Source organism: Gracilinanus agilis, chromosome 2 (assembly GCF_016433145.1).
Source record: "Gracilinanus agilis isolate LMUSP501 chromosome 2, AgileGrace, whole genome shotgun sequence".
Lineage (NCBI taxonomy): Eukaryota > Metazoa > Chordata > Mammalia > Didelphimorphia > Didelphidae > Gracilinanus > Gracilinanus agilis.
The window spans coordinates 210,351,952-210,377,066 of NC_058131.1; the positions used below are offsets into that span (position 1 = coordinate 210,351,952).

Sequence of the window (25,115 nt, forward strand, 5' to 3'; positions counted from 1 at the left end):
GCTCACAATCTAATGGGAGAGACCATATTCAAATAAATATGTGCCAACAAACTATATGACAGACTAATGAAGAAATCATCAACACAGGGAAAGCACTAGAAATAAGAGAGATTGAGAAAGATTTCCTGTAGAAGGTGGAATTTTAGCTTGGACTTGGAGAAATTCAGGGAACCCAGGAGGCAGAGATGAAGAAGAAGAGCATTCTAGGCATGGGGGATTGCTAAAGAAAACACTTGGAGTCAAGAGGTGGAGTGTCAGTTGAGGAACAGCAAAAAGGTCAGGGTCACTGGATAGAAAGAAGTGTGTGTGAAGGGTGTAGGGAGGGTGGAGATCACCCATAACGGGCTCTGAACACCAAACAGCCTTTGTATTTGATCCTGGGCAGGATAGGCAGCCACTAGAATTTACTGAGTGTGTGTGTGGGTGGGGGGGGGGGGGGGGGGTTAACATGGTCAGACCTGAGCTTTGACAGCTGAACTACAGACTCAAATAGAGAGAAACTTATGGCAAAGTGAACCAGCAAATTATTGCGATAATCCAGGTATGAAAAGATGAGGGCCATAACAGGATGATGTCATTATCACATAAGAGAAGAGGGCATATTTAAGGGCTGTTATAAATGAGAAATCAACAAGCCTGGGCAAAAAATTGAATACGGGAAAAGGGGGTGATGAGCAGTACTGAGCAGTTGAGGATGACACCTAGGCTGAGGGACTAAGAGGATAGGATGGTAGAACCCTCAAGAGTAACAGGGAAGTTTGGAAAGACAGTGTTTGGTAGAAAAGAAAATGGGTTCAGTTTTGGACTTGCTGAATTTGATGGCTAATAGGCATTCAAGATGTTTGACAGTAAAAGGATGATATTAGAAAATAAGTATTATTTTATTAGTTTAGAGATAAGAAGTGAAGAAGCTGGCTTGAGGAAGAATTGGAGTTTCAAAGATCGCTGAGAGAGTTAATTTCAAATGTTGGCAGTTGTAACTGATTTCCTGTGACAGTTACTCTCTCTGGGTGTGACAGTTTTGACAGTTGGTCTCTGGCAGTTGGCAGAGTTACACACAGGGACTTTCTCTCTCAGGGCTGGAGAAGATAGCATCTTTGCCTCTCTCTCTCTCTAAAAGACCTGAAGGAGTTTAGGGTTTTCTTTTCCAACTTGGGAAACACTATTGATTATCTATTAATGTTTATAGATTGATTAAACTCTGAGAAGATAAAAGAAAGCCTGGTCTTTGGTTTGGACTCTGAGTCAGTTAAGGCTCAAAGTCCTAACTTGATTCTTGTTGAGACTCTCAACCAGCTAGCCTTTGTTATTTTTATAACTTAAAGGCAAAGTTAACTTATAAGGATAATAGCGGTAGTTTTATTTAGAATAGTATAAATTTGGGTTAGTCAGATCAGGGAGGATTAGTGTAACCTGTGAAATGCAGGAGAAGCTGTTCCTTGCAGAACCAGGGAGTTTTATTTGGGTGGAGTTAGAATCCCTTAGAATTAGCAATCCTTTTTATCCGTATATATTTTAAATAAATAAATTATTTTTCTACAACAAGAGTCTCTTTAGCGTTCCTTGTGCCTGACCCTAAAGGAAAGTTCATCTATGAGCTTTACTTCACTCTTCAATGAAGATACTTTTGATTACATCTATTAAAAGTATCTGAAACAATTTTGAATCTTTATTTAAATAGTTTTTGTCCTTTATTTTTGTAGCTCACCCATAATTATTTTTACAATAGGCAGCTGGAAATACAAGAATGCTGTTCAGCAGAAAAGTTAGATCTGCTCAAGAAGATTTGAGAATCATCAGCATAAAGATCATTGAATTCATGGGAACTAATCAAGATCACCAATTAAAAGATGTATAGAGAAAGAAGAGGGCCCAGAACACCTTGTGTTCATGCCTTGTAAAACTTTAAAGTTTGAATGGCCTGGATAAAGATTAGAAAGAAAACCAAGGAGGGTGTCGTATAGGTAGGAGAACTAGGATAGAGTCTTGAAAACCCTGAGAAAAAAGAATATTAAGGTGAAGATGATCAAGTGTTAAATGGCGGGAAAGATGAAACTGAGAAAAGGCTATTGGATTTGGCAACGAAGAGGTCATTAGTTACTTTGGAGAGAATAGTTTTTGGCTGAATGATGAGATCAGAAACCTTACTGTAGCATTAAGAAGAGGGAGAGAGAAGTAGAGGCACATATCGTAGATGTCTTGCTCAAGGACTTTAGCTACAAAAAGTAGAAAATAATGGGATCATAAGGATTATGGAAGAATCAAGCAAGGGAGACATGAGAAGGTTTGTAGTAAGTAGGGAATCAGACAGTAGTCAGGGAGGGATTGAACGTAAGGATGACAGAAGATAAAAGAGTGAGTAATCAATCCATTGGAGGAGACGGGTTGGAATAGGATTACGTGTGCAGATAGAGGGGTTTGCTCAAAAGTCCCACATATGGGATTTTTGACAAAAATGTGGAAAAGCTGAACTACAGTTATTTTCTGACACACATAGTGCCTCATAACACTTCCACGGTGTTATTTATAATTATGTAATACTCATTATCTCTGGTGATTAGCAAGTTGAAGTTCAAGGCCCAATTTGTTTTACAGTTGTCTTAGGTATAACTTTTTCAACTAGTGACTACTATCATTTTTTGGTTGGATCAGAGAGCAAAGAGATTATGTCCTGCTTGAATTTCTCCATTCTCTGTATTTAAAAGAAATAAAAAACCTAAAAAGGAACTGTGATCTTGTATTGCTAAAACTTATTGCCATACATGTAGAGTTAGAGTGGATTTCAAAGGCCATCTAGTCCATTTTATGGATAGAGAAATCAAGGCACAGGAATCTTAACTTGCCCAAGGGTACAAAAATAGAAAGCACCAAAGGCAGGATTTTAACCCAGATTCTGACTCACCAAACTGTATTCTTTAGATTTGTATCACATAGTCTCCTAAATAGTGTATGCTTTCTGATATATGAGCTTCAGTGAGAGGTATGACAGTGCTACTGAAGAATCTGTCACTGTTAACATGTTAGAATATGACTAATAAAATATTTTCTTCACTAAAGGAAAGCATTCAGGAATCACTATAGTATTTTGAGCAAACATTAATAAAAATACATTGACCTAATTTTAATTTGGAGTTCTTTTAAAATGTTCATTTTTTCTAACAATCCCGTTTTATTAAAACAAATATATCCAATTATATTTATGAATACATAAGTTCAAGTATCAGAAGATCATCGAGTGAAGAGAGGATTTATCTGTAAGATACCCTCAGGTTAAATTTTTAGGCATAATAGTAAGTTGTACATAAAATTTTCCTGAAAGACTTTACCTTCTGGTTGTTTAATGAGAAGTCCTAGAAATTAGTAAACACATTCAGAAATTTTTAAACTACTATTTAATCAATTTTAAAGACACACAAATTAGAAAAAAAACATTTAAATGTAAGTTAAAAACAGTTTTAAAACATTGCAGTATGCTACCAGTGCAGCTCTGACAGAGACTAGAAATGGGTAATTATTAAAATGACATCACAGTGTAACTAACAGTGGTATTTTAAATTTACCTATCACCAATACCTAGTTTATGGATCTGTTGAAAAATAACACTTTTTTAAAAAATATATTTTGAAATAATAAAAATGAATATCACAGACACTGTATTCTAATTTCAACCAGGAAGGCAAGTGAAGGAATACTGTAAATACTGACTGCTAGAGCTGTTACTTTCTCCCTACTGGAAGGGTCTCTCTTCTGCAGACATGAAACTCTTAAAGTAGAAAAAGGCAGGAATTAATTAATGAAACACACATTCTAACTTCTCAAATGGGAGTAATTTTTAATAGTATCTTCAGTTCCCTGAATGAGTTTTTGCATTCACTTCTTTTGCTTTCTATTTGGCCTTTTGAAGACAGGGATCATTCTTTTCTAGCTGATCTAAAATAAATTTAGTATGCTGAACTGGAACAAATAACTATTTGGTGGTCAACTCTTTTCAAAATGATAAAATTTAGAAACAACAAAAATTTAGATGAACCAGTATATTTGGATTAAAAATATTCTTAAAATTAGGAATTTTATGCCAAATCAACAAAAAAGCATTTTGACAGATGAGTAATTGTTCCATTAAAGAGACAACACAGAAGATGATTGCCAACTAATTTCTCAAGGAGAGATTACTCTAGAGTTGAGATTGTGTAGGAGCCCAACACTGTCAGTAGATGGTAGCCTGTAGCCCTCTCTCCACTAGGGCTTGTTTCAAAGTAATAAACAAACCATTTATTTCCATGGCTCTATGACTTCTGGTTGGCCATCATACTCCAATTTATAGTAGCAAACATTACCAAACAACCCTGGAGAGATAGCTGTAAGTGGAACAAATATGGTTTGACCTGGGCCTTTACACAATAATTTCTACATTATGTAGTTTGGATTTTTTCCTTTTCAAAATGTAGCATTAAAACAAGGAAATAAAAATCATTTTAAAGACATAAGTTAGCTTTGAAGTAAAAATATGCATTGAGGTTATATTTTAGAAAATGGTTTTCTTCCTCAAGTCCTATCCTGGGGTTTACCTAATATTGAACAAGTATTAAAATGACTAGGAACACTATATTAAAATCATTAGACAATGTACCAATTAAAAATTGAACTGGCTGTTTTCATTACACAATAATAGCCTAGATAAAAGCAGCTAAATCACTCATTATGAGGGCATGATTACAAAATACCAACATGACAAATCTTTTTTATTTTAAAAGAATACCTGTAATTTAAACAACTATAAATATATACCTTTATCACACTGTATATGCAAACATAAATAGGAGATATAGGTCTTAAAATGTCTGACATTCTAGGCTCCAAGTCCTCAAATATTTGAGAGGAAATTTTTTTTTCTGAAAGTATTTGTTTTCTTGCACATTGAGAACAAACATTAATTTATTTGTGCAAGAAATAGAAGATGGAATACATATCCAGTTAAGTCCTCCAGTTTTAATCTAAGATAAATTATAAGGTAGGTAAGGGCAGTGAGGAATAATTTCACAGTGTTCCTTAAAATTCTATTACATTAAAGCTGATGTTTTACTTTTCAGCTTAGATGGAATTTTAATGGCTGAGTAACCTCCTTAGAATATAGGTTTATAATGAAAACTCTGGACATGTCTTTAATTGAAACCAAAATAACAGGCACCATTCTAACTACTTCTCTTTTATGTTATTTTTAATCTTCCAATGTAATGCATAGTTTGGAAAACTTATAAATGAATAATTACAAACAATTGGTAGCAAGAGAAAAATTAAATAAGCATATATTAGGAATGCATGGACTCCAGCTTTTCCATTTATGTTCAAAATAATTGTATATAAATTACAAAGATTAAAAATTAACTATTTAATCATGAAAAAGCCTTATGTCAACTTTTACCTAACATATGAATTCTCTGATTAAATTAATGGCAAATATTTAGCTTTATTCAAGTAAAGTACTTGTAATTTAAAATATGATAAAATAACTTTAAAATGAAATATGTTTTAAATAATTTACAGTGAAATAATTTAAAAAACAATTAATTAAATGATGCTATTTCCTGGGTAATAAAAATTAGTAAATGGGGGAGGGGAAGAGGACATTTAGTGTTAGTTTTTTCTTCCTGTTTTAAAATCATACAAATAGGGGGGAAAAAGCAGAGAAAGCAAGAGGAAAATCTGCCATATTCTTATTTTTTACAAATTGGTATATTGTTAGGGAATCATTTTATGAGATCTATTCAGCAGAAATGCTACAATGACAAGCCTTTTGATTCACTGGACTAAAGGATTTTTCCTGTTACCATGACAACCTTTTGTACAGTTATAGCTCTGTTTCATAATATTAAATGAATACAATTTATGCCAGTGGTCATAGTCTTACACATATCTAAAGAACTTGTTTGCTAATTCCACACAGAGCACTCCAGCCCTACTATGCACATTGTTAAAAGAAGAGTTGAAAAGGGACCAGCTAATAGTTCATCAAATTTTAGTTTTATGGGTGAGGAAAATTCAGACTCACCTAAGTTAAGGGACTTGCCCATGGCCACACTAGTCATTAATTGCTGAACCAGGGCTAAGAAAATAGGTCTCTGGTCTTTCTGTTTTAAAGCCAACAATAATTTAAAATGCAGTGTATTTCCTCAAGTGTTTCTTTGGCTACACATTTTCCTAGGTTCAAAATATTCAGAGCTGGAAGGGAACCCTGAGCTCATCCAGTTTGATTTCCCTATTTCATATATGAGAAAAATGGAACTTTGTATAGGCATGTATATCTGCATACTCTAGATCCCTGTCCCTTTCCTACACACACACACACACACACTCACACTCTCTCTCTCTCTCTCTCTCTCTCTCTCTCTCTCTCTCTCTCTCCCCTTCTCCCTCTCTCTCTCTCCAACTCTAACAGTAAAAACCTAAATGCTCATGCAGCAAGATGAAGGGATATGTTGTTTGTCAGCCAAAAACATTTTCTTTATTACCTTTAATTCCAAAGAAAATGTTGATTTTCAAGTTAGAGAAGTGAACTGTGTAAAATAGTGATGGATTATTACTGATCTTAGTCAACATGATATTGATGATGACTAATTTAGATAACTGAAATTAACTATATTGAAAAACAATAAAAACAAGGAGGGAAGAGTAAAGGTATAACAGCCTCAAATCTAAACTGTGCTTTTGACCTATCTTGTACATAATACAATAATAGTCATAAAGTAAAATTATTTTCACATTTCACTAATGCCAATTTTTAAAAACCCTTACATTCTGTCTTGGAATCAATCCTGATTCCAAAGCATAAGCATTGTAAGGGCTAGGCAATGGAGGTTAAGTGACTTGCCCAGGGTCACAGAGCTAGGAAGTGTTTGAGGCCACTTTTGAACCCAGGACCTCCCATCCCTAGAGCTAGCTTTCTATCCACTGAGCCATCTCACTGTCTCTCACTAATGCCAATGTAAGAAATAAAAAAATACAATCTAGCTGCATTATTATTTCAGTTTGGTTTAAAAAAAAAAAAAAAAAAACAAATGCCCACTAGAGTACATCACTTGGATTTAACAGTTCTTAAAGACATAACAATGTTTGGTCCTCTCAAAGAAGTAGGAACCTTTATAACATTTTACAAATAATTGATCAATCAATATGTATTTAATAAGGTCTACTTATCAAGAACCAGGGACTGTGCTGGGGATACTTGTGGCATGGGTCCTCCCTTATTTTGCCAGAAGATGAAATAATCTCTCTTTTAAAGAGGAAAAGTGAGAGTTAGAAACCAGAATAAGGGCACTGAATACTCTGAAGCAGAAGCCTACTATGCCATAATCCCTCCTGGACCAGAGGAAAACTACTTATTTAATTTGGCAGGGGGGTAAAGAATCTGCCACTTAGATATTAGGTATATTTTATGTCAACAAACTGAATGACTGAAAAAGATTTTTACTTTTTAAGTGGCTACAGTATCATCACCTAAGCAGATGGGAATAGTGATCTACTAAAGGGAAGAGAGGCGGCAGCAGCATGGAACAGAGAGAGGGCTCCATTGGAAATACAGTCCTGGTTCTACCATTCACCAGCAGGGTGGCCTTTGGCAAATCACTTTATACCCTGCCAGATCTCCATTTGCTCATCTGTACAATGAAGGCTTGATTAGATGATCCTTCAGGGGCCCATCCAGCTCTATAAACAAATTATGTCAAACTAATAGAAATGGATGCTGATTATTTCTTTGAGAAGAAAGCAGACTTGTTTTTTAAAAAGTGTTTGAGCTTCCCCCTTGATCCTTACAGGCTGCAATATAGACCTTATGCTTTCCACTAACTAGAAAGTTTAAATAAAACCAATACACTTGGGGCTCCTCTAAAGAGTGCTTAGGCCCTCTGCTACATTCATCAATAAGTGAAAACTCTTTTGCCAGCAAATGTGACTGGTCTTTTCTGTACATTCATTTCTGTCCTCTCATATTTATTATTCGTGCATCTTAATTTCACCACATGATCCAATAAAAAAACAATATGCTTTCATTTTCCATTCTTTGCTGGGAAGTTCTTAGGACAGGGCCAGCCCCACCTACATTTCCAGACAGGTGTGAAACAAGGAGAAGTTTCAACAGAGACTGAGCCAAGGCAGTCTGTGGTATTATTTCTAAGGCTCAAAAAAAGGCAGCTCTACATTTTTGCTGATTAGGACCTGCTAAGTGGCAGGTGTCTTAGCTTTCTTTGCTTTTCCTAAAAAGAAAAAAACACACAACAAATCCTACCTCTATTTAGTATATTCCTGTAACACTTAAGCTGTTTTGGCCTCAATCTGTTACTTGTAATTTATAAATTGTGACATATCAAAAAGGAATTGGAGTATATGTAAAGTTTGCATTTAGTAAAAATAAGGCAAAATAAAATGTCAGCTAAAAATAAACTGAAAACACATCTTTCTCTCTTTTTTCAGTGGCTCAATAAATGAAGAGCCCTGCATACACAAACATCAAATATCACAAGGTTTAGGAGCCTTGAGTGATTTTATGATGCTTCCTGCCAACTGTCCTAGTACAAAATTAATAATTCTATATTATTTTTAGTCATAACTCAGATAGAATTAATGCAAAAGGATTATGTGACCCTGGGAAATAATGAGAATGTTGTAGTATTTCAAAGAAGTATAATAAGAACATGAAAATGACCCAAGCTAAAACAGGAACATACTTTTGTACTTAGAAAACTTTAAAATACAGTAAAAGGTCTTCAGCGACAGCATTTTAAGCAACATCTAATCATTTTAAATATTATTTTGTATAAGCTTTTCAGTCTTAATTTATAAATCCCCTTAAACTTCTCAAGTCCTGAATTAGGCTGTTACAGGGCAATTGTTCAGTGATTAGCCTAAGGTAATTTGCTTTTGTACTTAATCAAATGAAAATGTTTTACTTACTTCCATGACACTGTTTTAGCTCTATTATTTAACTATCTAAGGATGTTTTACACTTGGTAAGTTTTAGTTTAAAAATCCTAAAGAAATTTAGGTATTAAATCTGTGAATATTCTAAGTACAATAACAAAATAAATTCATAATGTTATGGGATAAGTAGCACTTCTGCTGAGCACCTGGTACTTACTTACTTGCAATATATTGATCTGGGTCCTATTTTGATTGCCAACTTGTCTCAAATTGCAAGGTCCACTTAGTGTTTTCTTCTTTTTTTAAAGTAAAAAAAACTTAAAATATCAGTTTTGCCATGTTTGAATTACATATTGAAGAAAATCCTCTTAGAGGGGTTCAATCTGACTGACACAAGATAATTAAATTCAGACAATCTAGACTACCTATATTTTGGCATTGGTAATGTTTACAATTCTTCAATCTACTTAAGTTGTTTTGAGATAACTGTAAGAAAACCCTCAAAATACTGAGATGTTTATTGCATTTTACAAACCATTTACAACATTCTGATTAAAATTCTTCCTTCTAATTTCCTTTACAGCATTTAACATTAAATATTTGAAATCTGCTTTTTACACAAATATTAAACATGAAAATACCATTTAGAAACAATTATTTCAGTAAATAGAGGGTTTAAGGCAAAGCATTCATCCAGAAAAGTTAAATTTCCTCTTTTCATCTAGATCAACACAATTGTTTCTACCCCCTCAGTGCCTTAGGATACACAACGTACATTCATCAAAGGGGCACACATATGACCCTATGGACATACGCTGAAGTCCTGAGTGCCCATTGAAATAATGGAAATATTTTCATATAAGGCATGACCCACAGGGACATGGCACAAGAGGGGTTAATTCACTCTAATTGCAGTCTATTTTACAATATATTCCCTATATATATATATATATATATATATGTCCTTTTTTGTCACTTAATTTTATTTCAATTGAATACAAACCCCTGTAAAAGGTGCTAAAACTGGTTTCTGAAAACATGAAAAATAGCCAGCCTAATGTTCTCTCCATCATTGTTTTAGTGCTGAATTTCTGGGAGTTATTTTTTGCTGTTGATTGCTGACATTATTTGTTTCTAAATAACTGTTCTGTCCCAAAGGACTGTCTTCTTCCTCTAATTTTTTGGACTGTGAGAAGTGCTCATCTTGCTGTATTTTCTTTCCTCTATTAGGTTTCTTTCCTGGCAACAATACCACAACCAAGATGCCAGTAATGTGAAGGCAGTAATACCAGGAGCTAAAAGGCAAAAAATTATTTAATTAAACTGTGATTTATTAATAATGCAAAAATACATTCTTTATGTCCTTTCCAACTTAGGATATTCCACACATATAAGCCTACTATTAAGTATAACATCTTATTCCTCAGTAGGGACATAGTGCTATGTCTAAATATAGTAAATTTTAAAAAGCAAAAAATGCTTCATGGGTAACTAGATCCCTTGAAAATTACTTCAAAGAATCCACATTAATCTAGGAAAATTTGAAAGTAATAACTCAAAGACAGTTCTGAGATAAAGCAGGCTATGAAAAAATTTAACCTTGGATGTTCTTAAACACATAAACTACCTTATAACAAAATGGGGAAAAGACAATCCACTCATGTAAGTTTCATGAAGGTTGTGCAAACTCAACCAATAATAACAAAATGATATTTTGATAAATTAGACAAACTGAAAAGTAAATTCAATTAAAAGGAAAAAAAGACTCTTAAAATCCTGATATGACTAAAACCTAATTCCATCAGGTACGAGTGACAGTATTGGAAGAACTTTGGAAACAAAATCCAGTCCCCATTGTTTAAGCACAGCTATAAAAATTTACAATTTAGTTAAGATAATTTTCTGAGTCAGTTTTTTGATGTCTCACACCTTATATAATGATGGCCAGGAAAAGGGGAAACATATCTGAGAAATAGCATTAAACATTCCATATAGGAAACTTCCATTTTTTTTTTTAATAAAATTAACTTCACCACTTGATTAGTCAGCTAACCAACTAGCATTTCTGCTATGTTATAGGAACTAGAGCTTTCAAGATCTTTCCTACAAGGATCACCCAGCTTTTTTTCTCCTTTTACCACACCCAGCTATTCATTTGAATATCTGAAAACTGACTCCCACCTCCCCTTAAAAGTCCAATCATATTTAGAGAGCACAACTAATAATGTATCTAGATGTTAAATAAAGGCCAAAATATGATTTCTCTATTCTACCTCATTTCAAGGAGTTTCTTTAAAAATTTTTTTCTTAAAAAAATAAATTTCACCAAGATATTTTTTAAAAGATACACTTACCTGAAAAACAAAATGGAGGGTTTTATAGAGAGAAGTACAAATGGTACAACTGTGTAACTTATTGCTACTTGAGTTGTTATCCATGTTATAACATCATAAAATAATTTAACTTCTGGAGGTTCAATAAAGTAATGTCTAATGTTATTTCTCATCTGAAAGAAAAATATAACAGCAAAAGTATTAGCTTTCTTTTGTAAATTACACTGATCATATATTTAAGATGCTATCCTATTGTAGCTGAGACCCTTATAGATTCTTTAAATTTTGAACTTGTTAAAAAGACAGATGTTATGTATTTTGAGGTTGTCAAGCAATAGTCATTGAGATATATGTCAATACTATAATTTTTTTTTAAACCCTTGACTTCTGTGTATTGACTTATAGGTGGAAGAGTGGTAAGGGTAGGCAATGGGGGTCAAGTGACTTGCCCAGGATCACACAGCTGGGAAGTGTCTGAGGCCGGATCCAAACCCAGGACCTCCCGTCTCAAGGCCTGGCTCTCAATCCACCGAGCTACCCAGCTGCCCCAATACTATAATTTTTATCAAGAAATGAAGAGCAAGATATGAGGAGGCAGTTCTCACATGAAGAAATCAAAACTATTAACAGGCTCATGAAAAAGTGTCCTAAATCCTTCCTCATTAGAGAAATGCAAATTAAAACAATTCTGAGGTACCACTTTATACATAGCACATCGGCTAATATAGCAGCACAAGAAAGTGATAAAGGGGGTTGTGACAAAATTGGGAAACTAATGCATTGTTGGTAGAGTTGTGAATTCATCTGACCATTCTAGAGGGCAATTTGGAACTATGCCCAAAGGGCTTTAAAAGACTGCCTGCCTCTTATTATTATTGAGGATATCATGAAAGCCTGATGTAGTTATTGAACTGAGCCCTGAAGAAAGCTGGGAATTCTAAGACGTAAAAATAAGATGGTATATTCCAGCATGGGAGACATTCTGTGCAAAGCTTCAGAGAATTGATATGGAATTGAATTGAATATATTGTGCTTGTACTTTCCTTATTATTCATCTTCTCTTATGCTGTATCATTTGGAAGAAATAAATTGATCTGGCATAACTTAAAAAAAAATAAAATAAAAGACTGCTTGCCCTTTGATCCAGCCGTACTGGGTTTGTACCCCAAAGAGAGAATAAGGAAAAATACTTGTACAAAAATATTTATAGCCACGCTCTTTGTGGTGGCAAAAAATTGTAAAATGAGGAGGTATCCATCAATTTGGGAATGGCTAACTAAATTGTGGTGTATGTTGGTGATGGAATGCTATTGTGCTCAAAGGTATAATAAACTGGAGGAATTCCATGTGAACTGGAAAGACATCCAGGAATTGATGCAGAGTGAAAGGAGCAGAACCAGAACATTGTACACAGAGACAGATACACTGTGGCACAATTGAATGTAATGGACTTTTCTACCAGGACAATCCAGAGGAACTTGTGAGAATGAAGCTATCCACATCCAGAGAAAGAACTGTGGAAATGGAAATGCATTAGAAAAATATATGTTCGATCATGTAAAGAGATAGGAATATGATTAGGGTTCTGTAAGGGGTAAAAATGGGAATTATTATGGTTGGACTGGATATTTACAGTTTGGTCACCAGAAATCGATTAACTTGATTTCGAAATAAAACAGACCTAAGTCAAGATGACTTTTATGGTGGTTGATTTTGGACCATAGGCCCGGACCAGGTAGGCTTCTGAGGCCCCAGAGGTTAATTAAACAAGGCTTCTAGCCACAAGGCCTCCTCTAAGAAGAGAGGCCTCCTTGAGGCTAGAGCCTCCAGAAATGCCAAGGGAAGAGAAAGGAAGTCAGCCTAACTTACCCACGTGACAATTTAAGGGGAAGCAGTCTGAGGTCTCACCAGAGCTCCTTCAATACCAAGTTCAAAGCACCAAAAGCCCCGCATAGGAAGTTGCCATCATATTTAAAAGATAACAGCTTTCATCACTTCCTGTGTTCACCTCCAGTTTCACGTGGACAAATGGCAGCCTCAACGATGTTTTGGACTTCCCAGGGGGCAGTCACTTGTTTTTGATTTGTCACTTACTATCCCGTGTGGGTCACAGACCTCCCCCTTCCCACTTAAATCTAAGTTGGGTGGGGTGACATTATTTCTGGTGGCTAAAGTCTAAAGAATGAATGAGGGTGAGCTAATTCCATTTACACAGTTCTGATGTTAAAGAATCGCTCTACTGAAAATATGAATAACATGAAAATAGGTTTTGAGCAATGATACATGTATAACGAAGTGGAACTGCTTATCAGCTGGGAGTGGGGAGGGAAGAGAATCATGAATCATGTAACCATGGAAAAATATTCTTAATAAAAATTTAAAAAAAAAATATATATATATACTATCCCTACTCCCCACAGACTGGTAGTGATTTCTTCCCTTCTTTAATCTTATTGCACCTGATATTAATCCTATGAACTTGGCTTAATTTTATTAGATTCATAAAAACTTGCAGAGAGCAGAGACGGTCTTTTTTTAAAATTCTCCCCAACACTCAGTTCGGTGCACTGAAATTATTAAGTTCTCAATCAATATTTGTTGAATGAGTAGATCTTTGCCAATTCACTTTCCCCCTTTCCTTTAAAATAGACATTAAAGCTTACTGTGTCCAAGAGACACTCTTATTTATTAAGTCCACCCCACTGTAGCCACTCAACTCATAGCACAGAAACCTACAAGGTGGAAGTAAGATTCCCTCTTCCAACTCTATTTTGAACTGGCTCCTCTTCTGTGGCTCTTTCGACTACCTTGACTATTTTTTTTTTTTTTTGATGTGTGAAGCCTAGGAGATTTCAAAATCTTTGTGAGTTAAGGTAGACCCCTGTCTTATTTGAATACAACAGTCGTAAGAGAATCATCTTCCAGATGGAGGGAACAATGATCACACTGTTAGTGGAGAATATGCCATCCAGTCACCTTGTAAGGTCGAAGTGAGATAGATCTGGTTGGCAGTGTCATGAAGGGATCAATTGAAACATATTTTGAAAAATGAAACTGAATTGTCCCTTCAAACATACATAAAAACACTATGATTCTGAAACACAACATTTAAGTACTCACAGTTCGTGCTGCTAATGTCATTACCATTCCAGTTAAAAATGTTAGGTAATATCCTGGATATACACCATGCCAAATGGCTGAGAGGATGAAAGTCTGAATGGTTGGGCTAAAGGAGGCTCTCTCATAACAGACCCTAGGAACCCAAAGGGAAAGATACATACATATAAGAAGACCAATAATGATGATAATAATACTAAATGCCATACAAGAGTTATTCTTTATAGATAATTAGATTTTTTTTGGTGGGGCGAGAATCCTAACAGAGCAAGCAAAATTTCTTATTATCATTATCTTGCTGTTACCCTAGGTAGGTTACTTAACCTTTGAAAAATCATTTCTATCTATTTAATCAGCATATTCAAAGATAAAATGTTAATATTTATAAGTGCACTGGCAGTTCATACTTTTTGTTGTAATTCTACATACCTTTTGCAAAACACAAATTTTAAATATAGTAATTATAATTGGTGGTCACAACTATTCTTGCTATATGAATTTTTTTCTTTTCTATTCTATTGCTAAGTTCAATTAATTGCTAAAAAGACAGTAATGCTTCCTCTTATCCTCAAAAATTGTTGTGGTATTAAAGGTCATCCCCATTTCACACAGATAATAAAATCAAAATAAGCCATAATGTTACTTTAAAAGATGGAAGGCACTGCTAATTTAGCCAAATTTTAGAACTCAGCAGTTTTCAGTGGCAAAAAATGCAAAATATCAACAAAGACTGGGTTGATGGGAATCACATATCTAAAAACACATACCTTTTAAGCCAAAGAGCTGTCTGAATATTCCAATTATCAAGAAACATTTTAAAACTAGTTGAAAACTGTAAGAAAAATGTTCTTATTATTTTCAACCAAACAAAAACAATGGAATTCCAGACATATTAACTTATTTAAAATAACTTAGGCAATTACTCAAAACATAATTTTACAATTATCTATACTTGAAAATGAATTTCTATACAAATTATACCTGTAACAGATATCTAACTTAGTGTTGCAGCATACTAACACTCATCCATTGGACTGTAAGCAACAATTCATTTAATAGGTTGCCCTCCTCTGGAATTCTCTGTAATGACCCCCTACCAGGTACTTTCTCTCTACCCCACCCCACCCATTCTCTTCAGCTTGCTTTTTAGTGTCATCTTTTTCCCATTAGATTCTAAACTTCTTGAGGCAAAAACTGTTTCTTTTCCTATCTATATCTCCAGTGCTTAGCACGGTAGTACCCAGCAAACAGTAGGCACTTCATAAATGTTTATTGCTTCACTAACAAATATTTACTAAAGGGATAATCACCTTCTAAACTCAAGTGATATACTTTTATTGATGTAGCCTAATATATTAGCTTTCTTGCCTGCTATATTACATCATTGATTCACATGACTGCCCAGATCCTTTTCAGATGAAGTGTGGGCAATTCATTCTCTATATTTGTAGAGTTAACTCTCAACTGGAGTAAGACTTTACACTTATTCCTTAGTTTAATCTTATTTGACCTAGCCTAATGTTCCAGGTGGCCAGGACATTTTTATATTCTGCCTCTGTCATCTAGTATGTTAGCTATCTCTCCACCCCATCATCAGAAAATTGTATTAATATGCCTTCATTAATTAGGGCATTAATATATTCTTATTCTAGGCATTGTAAGAAATGTCAATTAATACTGGTCCAAACACTCCTTGCAAACTTCCTTCCAAGATGGCATCAAACTATTAACTATGCTTTGGGTCATTCATTTAGTTCAAAATCCATTTAATTATAAAGAGTGATAGCTTGAAGTTTTGTTGTTTTTTTTTTTCCAAAAGAAGAGCATGAAACACTTTATTGAATGCTTTGCTAAAAGCAGATGAACCATAGCTACGGAATTTTACTAGTTTAGTAAACATGTCAAAAAATGAAATAAGACTAGTTAGGTTACATACAGGCTTTTCTTAATGATCCCATGCCAATTCTTCCTTTTTTACAGCTTCCTTCGCTAGATATTCAATAATCTGCTCCAGAATTTTGCCAGAAATCAAAATCAAACTTGAGGACTGTTAGAAACTTTTCTGTCTCACTTGGTAATTGCAGAATAGCTTGTCTCATGTAAATGAATTCAATAATAAGCCCCAACTGAATGGTAACCTGCTTATTACAGTTTTACCATGGTTTTAAGAATAAAGTCCAGCTTAAAAGAATTAAGAGTTAAGTCAGAAATTCAGGCTCTCAACAAAAGTGTGGAAGGGTCCATTTTAAAAAACTGATTATTAGAAAGAAAGGCTTAGATTTCTACAGATACTTTTTCTTCCATAGGAAAATTTCTTTCAAGGGAACTCCCTTTTCCCTCTTCATAAATGTCCGTGACAATACAAGTTGTTGTTCAGTCATGTCTGGCTTTTTGTGACTCCACTTGGGGTTTCTTGGCAAAGATAAAAATCTGGAGTGGTTTGTCATTTCCTTTTCCAGCTCATTTTATAGATGAGGAAACTGAGGCAAATAAAGTAAAGTGAGTTGCCCAGGATTACACAGCTAGTAAGTGTTTGAGGCTGGATTTTAACTCAGTTTCTCCTAACTCCAGATGCGGTACTCTATCCACCATGCCACCTATCTCCCCCTCACACACTGTGCCACCTCTCTTTGTTCTTTGTTTTACCATGTAGCCCCTTATGAATTCATAAACACGTGTGCAAAAGAGTGACCCCTCACCCCTCGCCCCTAGGGTTCTGGGCAAGTTTCTCAAAGCCTAGACAAGGACATGCTTACGTGTAAGTTATAAAAATAGGCCTAATCAATCTACCAAATTAATCATAAGAATGGGTCAGCCCCAAAGTCCCTAAGCATTTACACATGGGAGTACAAGTAAAAGATAGCATCTTATTTCTCCACCACTCACTTTCTTAGAGTCTGGGAGTGGGGGCTGAGGAAGGTTGAAGAGAACAAATATTTATTAAGTGGTTACTATGTGCCAGGCATTGTGCTAAGTGTTTTATAAATAGTTTCTCATTTGGTCCTCTAAAGAACCCTGGGAGGTAGGTTCTATTATTATCCCTACTTTATAATTTACGGAAACTGAGGGAGACAGAAGTTAAATGACCTTCCCAAGGTTACACAGCTAGTAAATGTCTGAGGCTCGGTTTGAACTTGGGTCTTCCTCACTTCCTCCCAGGGTTCCATCTATAGTGCCACCTAGCTGTCTAAAGAGAAGAGAGGAAAACAGAAAATATGCTATTACCCTCCTCCCATACCTTTAATTTATCTTGTTTTAAATGCCCTTTGTAGAGCCATAATCAGCCATGGGTTTGGTTTCATCCACCTAAATCTCATGGATAGTTATGAAGTGAGTATTGCTCTTTTCTGACCCAAGACTAGGTTTCCCTGTTTCACCTAGGGCAGACCCCACTGTTAAATGGACGGCTCAAACCTGTTCTGTTTTCAGTTTGCTTTGGGGCTCCCTCCCGCACAGGCAGCCAAGTGGTCCCCAGGCTCATCACACTGGCCTTAATCATCCTGTAGATGCCCTTCCAAACTCCAGCCTTAAACCATTACACCATCTGCTTACCTTTGCCCCTCTTCTTATACTGCTGAATGAAGCTGGGAAAACCCACCAATCAGGGCTGCCTGGACCCACTATAAGTTTGTTACATAGTCTCAAATGGGCCCTCAATGAAGAAACGCACTTTTCCCACCTCCCTAATCCAGCTGCTATTCCAGTTACCACTCTAAATTTTCCAAACCTTTTCAACCCTTTCCAACCTTCTCAAACCTCTCACAGTTTTCTCAGATGAGAACCTTGATCATATTTCACTAAGAAAACTGAGGCCATTTAAACAGCATTCCCTCTTCTCCCCAATGTTCCTCCTTTCCCACTGCTCAGATACCTTCTGCTCCTATCTCTTTCTTCACTCCTGTTTCACACAATGAGATCTCAGGACTTTCTCCTTGCCAAAGCAAACCCCTTTACATGGACAAGTGCTCCAGTTTTTATCCCATCTTTTGAAAAAGATTATCCTCTCCAACATTTCTACTATCTCATTAATATTCAGTTACTCCCTGACTACTGGGGGCTTCCCTAGTTATTACAAACATGCCTATTTCTCCTTCATTCTTAAATGTCTTCACTTGATCTCTATGTCTTCTCTAGCTCTCATTTTTTTTTTATCTCTCCTTCCTTTTGTGGCTAATCTCCTTGAAAAAGCTGTCTATAACAAGTACCACAGATTTCTTGCTTCTTACAACTCTCTGAAGGCTAGTTTTATCCAACTGAAAATGCTATCTCTAAAGTTTGCCTTAACTTTCAAATTTAATAGTCTTCTTCATCTCTGCAACCTTTGCCCCAATCCTCGCCTTTCCTTAATTCTCTCTTTTCTTTAAATTTTCATGATCCTACTTTCTCTTGGTTCTCCTCCTACTTATCTGGCCCATCCTGCCTCCTTTGCTGAATCTTCATTCATATCATGTTTCCTAATAGAGAGGGCTCCCCAAAAGATTCTATACTGGATCTTTTTGTCTTTTCCCTCTACACTATTTCACCTGGTAATCTCAAAACTTCCCAAGAATTCAGTTCTCTCTCTAACTCTCAGGTCTACTTATCCAGCCTCCAGTCCCAATTTCCAAATGCCTTTCTGACATCTTTAACTGGATGTCCTATAGACATATTGAACTCAATGTCTCTAAGAGCTGCACTCAAAAATCTTCCTCCTCAAAACCACTCCTCTCTCCAATTTTTCTGTTACTGTCAAGGTTCACCACCCTCCCCATCATTCAGGCTCACATCCAGGTGTCATCCTCCATGTCTCACTCTCTTTCATATCCCATATCCAGTCAAGCTTAAGTACTGTCATTTCTACCTTCATAATATCTCCTGTATGCAACACTCTTCTCTCCTCTAATACTGCCACCACGCTGATGCAGGTCCTCATTACCTTATGTCTAGAATATTCCAACAGCCCCAAATCTCTCCCCTTCCAGTCCATCCTCCCCTCAGAGGCCAAACTGATCTTCCTGAAATATAGGTCTGACTTTGTCATGTACCCATTCAACAATTTCCAGTGGCTCTCTATTACCTTTTTCTTTGTATGTACCCAAGACATATGCTTAATAAATGCCTGTTGCCTGACTGGCACAAGACAGGATTCACCACTGTTCTTTCAGATCCTTTTCCTTCTCAGCTTTCACAGTGAAGCCCTTCCTTTTTGTTCTTAAGGGATACTTTTGCTATCACTGAAAGGCAGCAGTGAAGGAGCCAATAGATATAGAAAATTTAATATTAGAGCAGCCTGAAATTCAATCCAGAGCTTACAAATAATCTCCACTGCCCTGGGTCCAATAACTTGTCACTCACCATTTTGTCTGCAAACCTCCCATCAATCCAGACAATCCCATATTTGACCATTCTCCTTAGGATAGCTCTAATTTTTACCAAGTTTATCCTGACATCAAACTCAAAGTTGACTCCTTTCTTTTGCACTGACTGTGATATCTCCTTGTTTCCATTCTTTTAAAAATTCATTAAAATTAAAATTAAAAATTCATTCATTTAAAAATCTTAGTAGGGTATTGTGTCCTCTGTGCAATTTCAATTCCCCTCATTCTGTCTTCCTGGACTTCTCTCTATGGTCAGGTAGTCAATCTGCCAATATGCCTCTGGTAGCTAATATATGCAAAGCACTGTGCTAAGTCAGGGTTGAGAAACACAAAAGGCAGTCCCTGTCATCCCAGGCTTCCTGGGCTGTTTTCTTTTGTAGAACTTCAGTCTGTGGGATCCTTCCTATCTACTGAACTCTGCTATCTGCTCTTCCAACAGCAAAGGAGAGGCATGCCTGAAGAAAGAGGAGGTTTGGAATAGCTGTTGTGGGGAAGATGATAGCAAACTGGAAAAGAATAAAAGGGATTCTGGGAAACCTGAAGAGCCCAGGTGAGATTAATATCATAATTCTGTAACTGACCAAGTCAGCACAACATCTTATACATTAAGCAATATATGAGCAGAAACCCAGAGGGAGATGATGCAAGTAAGCCATGTTTGGGGTCTGGCAAAATTCGAGCAGAGGAAAAACAAGTGAGAAGCAGATTCAAGGATAAAGGAGAGTGTAGATAAAGTATGATACAATGGAAAGAACATTGGATGGAGAGTAGATGGACATAAGTCTATCTCTGTACTTGTTTGATCTTGGGCAAGTCATTTCACATCTGAGTCTTTTTTTTCTCAAATGTAAACTAAGGAAGCCAAATTTCTTACTTAACACTTTAACACAACACAGAGTCTAGTTTTATTTTGTTATAGTTTTCTTACATTTTACTATTAAAGTGACATGATGATAAACAATGTCTGTGAAAATGAATTAATGTGTCCTTTCTCCCCCTAGAGAATGAATTTGTAGATTTCAGTACTGAATTTTATCAATAATTTGCAAACCATAAAGCTTAAAAAAAATGTTATTAGAAATATCTATTCCACACTTGGGATATCAGACTTTGAGTAATAAGACTGGTTATATTAAATACTTTACAACAGTCCACTTAATAAATCATTCACCTACCTCTATTTGCTGGATTCTCAAATTGGAAATTAAATCCCAACATTCTTTTCCATTTTTATCATAGCCTTTAAAACCAAATCCAGCTGCATTATTAATAGCATCAGCTATAATGAAAAAGAATCAAGGAAAAATAGTTACCATTATAAGCAGATATATAAGGAGGCTTTACCATTGTATATCATTCTTTTAAATGGCATTTTTACACACAAATACACATAGTCTAAGATATCCTAGTGTTATTTCAATATAAATCTAACATTTTATTGTTGAAGTAGCATGTTGGTAGAACATGTCCTTGGAAATAGAGTTCATTCAAAATGTTTTTTAGAAAAAAGAAAATATAAATAAGTGGTGTCAGAATATAATTCCTTTTATTTTTGCCCTTTATCATTCTTCAGACAACCTAGTTCAGGCATGAACTGTGCTCAGTATTTTTCTTATACAATCTTTTTAAACTAATTTTAGTTTTATGTATTTACTTGATGAATTTATTTGATAAGCAACAGAGAATACTACTACCTCAAAAAGTCCATTTTTCAGCAGGTCATTCAAGAGAAAACAACTGATAGAATGTGGATCACTCAACTCTTTGCCTAATATACATGTCTTTTTTGTCTAATTTGTCTAATATATGTCTAGTATAGAGTCTAATATGACTCTAAACTAAGATTCATTAAATAGTAACAAAATAATGGAATATGTATATATATATATTTTTTCAGTACTGTCTATATAACATTTTGACATATTCCATAATAATTTGCTCCTATATTACCTGTATAATCTTGGGTAAATCACCTTGCCTCTGGGATTCAAAGACAGACAGACAGACAGACAGGAAGAGAGAGATAGAGGCAGACAGAGAGGTGGGAGGAATCTTATAAGTAGTCTAGAACAACCCCTTCATTTTGCAGAATCCATGTCCTAGAGATGTTAAATGACTTTCCCAAGGTCATGGTAAATGGCAGAAGAAGGATTTGAACATGGGTCATAGGATCATAGATTTAGAGATGGAGGAGCCTTAGAGGCTTTCTACATTAAATCCCTTCATTTTGTATATGATCCTATAGTTAGTAAAAAGTTAGGAGTAAAGTAAGCTTAGGCAATAATACGCTCACTGAGTAAAGATAAAATAAAAACCTTAAATAAAACAATTAAAGGTAAAACAGTGGTTAGTCACTGTTTTAATGCAATATTTTCCTTGCTCAAGTTCACATCTCTCCTACGATGAATAACTGGAACTTTTCAACTAACTGAGGGAGCACAATATAAAAACTGGTTGTTACTTGTACCATAATTAAGATGGGGAAGCCAATATTGCTTAAAGAGCAACTGAATTTACAAACAGAGGGCCTTGATCCAAATCCCATCTCCACTACTTGGCCTTGGGCAACACCCATAACTTCTTGAGGCCTCAGTTTCCTCATCTGCAAAATAATGGCAATTGATGTTTGAGGTCCCTTCCAGATATAAATCTATGAGCCCATAAAGCAGCTACAGTGAAACTTGGTAACAACAACACTAAAAGCGTTCTGGGCTTTAGTTTCCTCACCCATAAAAGATTAGACTAGTTAAAGTAGTTCACTTCAAGCTGTAAATCTATAGTGTTTTATGTATGCATTAATTGCAGCTGCATTTCCAATCACTGTTACTTTTTAAAATCTTACTTGTTTTTCTTGAGGAAAAAAGTGGAAAAACCAATTTTTTGAAAATAATTTTTATTTATTCTTCAATTCCCAAAGGCCACAGAATTGAAAGTGAGTTTTTAACCATTCTGAAATTTTTTTTATCATTAGTCCTATAATAATTAAGAAAATACTGATGAAATAAACTCATTTTATACAACTACAAAGACATTCATTCAGAATTCCAAGTTCTTCATGAAGATTAACTGAAGTTCTAAGCAGTTCTAGAAGTTTAACAGCATTATTGATACTGATAGATTTGAAAATATTAAGAGGCTAGGCACATGGAACATTATCATATAACTTACAAATTGCATATCTCCTTAAAAATTCTGTGTTCTGAGAAATGGGCCACAATTCTTATAGAAGCCTTAGTAGCATTATAGAATGTAGGAAAATGCTCACTACTAAATCAAAATCAGAATTTAATTTTGATAACAGGCCAGATTTTAGATATTTTTAAGTACCACTGCTGGTGAAAACTATGCTAATAACATGAAATTCTACAAGAATAAAAAAAAACTTTAAAAATACTGTAAAACCCATATGAGACAACAAAGTATTTTAATCTATAAATTTATAAAAATTAAAAGATTCATGGGTTTGTTAAGAAAAATGGAAAAAGATGACCTCTAAAGCTAAATCATATACTTATTTCTCAGACTAAGAAAAGCCTGGCTACTAAAAGCAAATCTAAAATGGTTTATAAATAACCTTAGCCCTCTATTGGGTTAAAATATTGAATTATTTATCCAACCAGGATTTACTAAGGACCAATCCTGTGTGAGGCTAATGACACTTTCTCTAAAGATATTAATGAACTTGATATTGGAAAAGATTGCTCTCAAGGAAAGGTTCTGGAGGCATGGACTTTTGGAAACCTTGGTTTGAAAGAGTGTGAGTTTCTCCACTTCAGCTTATCAGAGCTTTCAAAGTGGAATGGCAGAGGAACTCACATTGTTCTGAACTACATTTCCCAAAAGTTCATGCTGCTTGGTCCCAGAATCTTTCCCTACCTATAGGGAAATCAGTCTAAATATTAGGTTACGCAAAGATAAAAAAAAAAAAAATCTTGCCCTCTGAATTTACAGCAAACAGAGAGCCAGTTTCTTATATCCTGTGATCTAAGACAAAACTATTGCAAGGAGAACTTCATTTGGAAATTACAAAAGGAATAGGTCTTTTCTATAATGTAACATTCCCTTTAGTATCACTTCTCTTTATGGAAAAGATGTCAAGTGAAAGAAGAATGGCACTCATCATTTCATTTCCTACCAAATTTTAAAGAATAGTTGATAAATAAGCCAATTTGCAATAAATAATAATAACTAGGATTTATATCTTATATAAATCATAAAAATCTCTCTCTCTCTCTCTCTCTCTATATATATATATATATAGGTTTACAAAGTGCTTTGCAAATATCATCTCATTTGATTGTCACAATAGCACTGGGAAGAAGAACCTATTATTATCATCTGCATTTTACAAACAAGGAAACTGAGGCAGGAAAAGTTGTTAAGTGACTCACCCAGGATTACATAGCTAGTAAATATCTTAGGCCAGAATTGAGATAAGGTCCTCTTGACTCTAGATCCTTTAATATCCACTATATCATCTAGCTGCATCAGTCATTAAGTTTATTAAATAATAAAGTTAACTGGCTAAAGTATGGTCAGTCAATATAGTAGTGCACAAATAACCCTTATGTCCTGGATGGAATAGTGATTTAAACAACTGGCAAATATATTGCATTTTTTAATAATTAGGCATTTATTAAAATAGGAGGATAACAACATCTTGAATAAAGAACAATCTTAAATATAAAGAAATAAATGGCACATGAAAAAATGAGGTTGATACATGCAAGAGCTTGAAAGGACTTTAAAGGTCATCTAATCAATCCAAACTTTCAATTCTGTATATGAGCAAACTGAGATCCAAAGAGGACAAGTGACTTGTGAAGGATCACAATGGTCTCAAGGAAAGAAACCAGACGTACTTAAGAAAAAAATACAGTTTTATTTATTAAGTCACCTAGTGGCTCTTAAAATCTTAAATTTTAACCTCACCTTAAATTTTTGGGAAAAGTCACTAGAATACAATAAAGAAAGGAGAAAATGAATGCATGGTGCACATGCATTTGATCACAAAAATTTTTGCTTAATTTCAAAATTGAGAATTTTTTTGGTACTAAATCAAGGGAAATGATCCCATGGTTTGATGGGGATATGATTGGGGATATATACACTAAACCAGTGGTTCCCAAACTTTTTTGGCCTACTGCCCCCTTTCCAGAAAAAATATTACTTGGCCCCCTGGAAATTTTTTTTAAATTTTAGTAGCAATTAATAGGAAAGATAAATGTACTTGTGTCCATCACCACTCCCCTGGATCGCTGCAGCACCCACCAGGGGGCAGTGGCGCCCACTTTGGGAATCATTGCTAAACCATCACCCTAGTGCAAATATTAATAATATGGAAATAGGCTTTGATCAATGACACATGTAAAACCCAGTGAAATTCCTCGTT

General features: G+C 35.1%; 1 protein-coding gene across 1 annotated transcript in view; it reads right to left on the minus strand.

The window, feature by feature from the left end:
• Positions 1–9,948: 9,948 nt before the first annotated feature.
• Positions 9,949–25,115, minus strand: part of MBOAT2 (membrane bound O-acyltransferase domain containing 2) — a 184,336-nt gene continuing 169,169 nt past the window's right edge. The window contains exons 9-13 of the mRNA XM_044663619.1: positions 20,899–21,002; positions 15,134–15,198; positions 14,370–14,502; positions 11,271–11,422; positions 9,949–10,211 (exon numbers count right to left, since the gene is read on the minus strand). Coding sequence (XP_044519554.1) covers positions 9,986–10,211; positions 11,271–11,422; positions 14,370–14,502; positions 15,134–15,198; positions 20,899–21,002 — 680 coding nt within the window. The 3' untranslated portion in view covers positions 9,949–9,985. The remainder of the gene's footprint in view (positions 10,212–11,270; positions 11,423–14,369; positions 14,503–15,133; positions 15,199–20,898; positions 21,003–25,115) is intronic.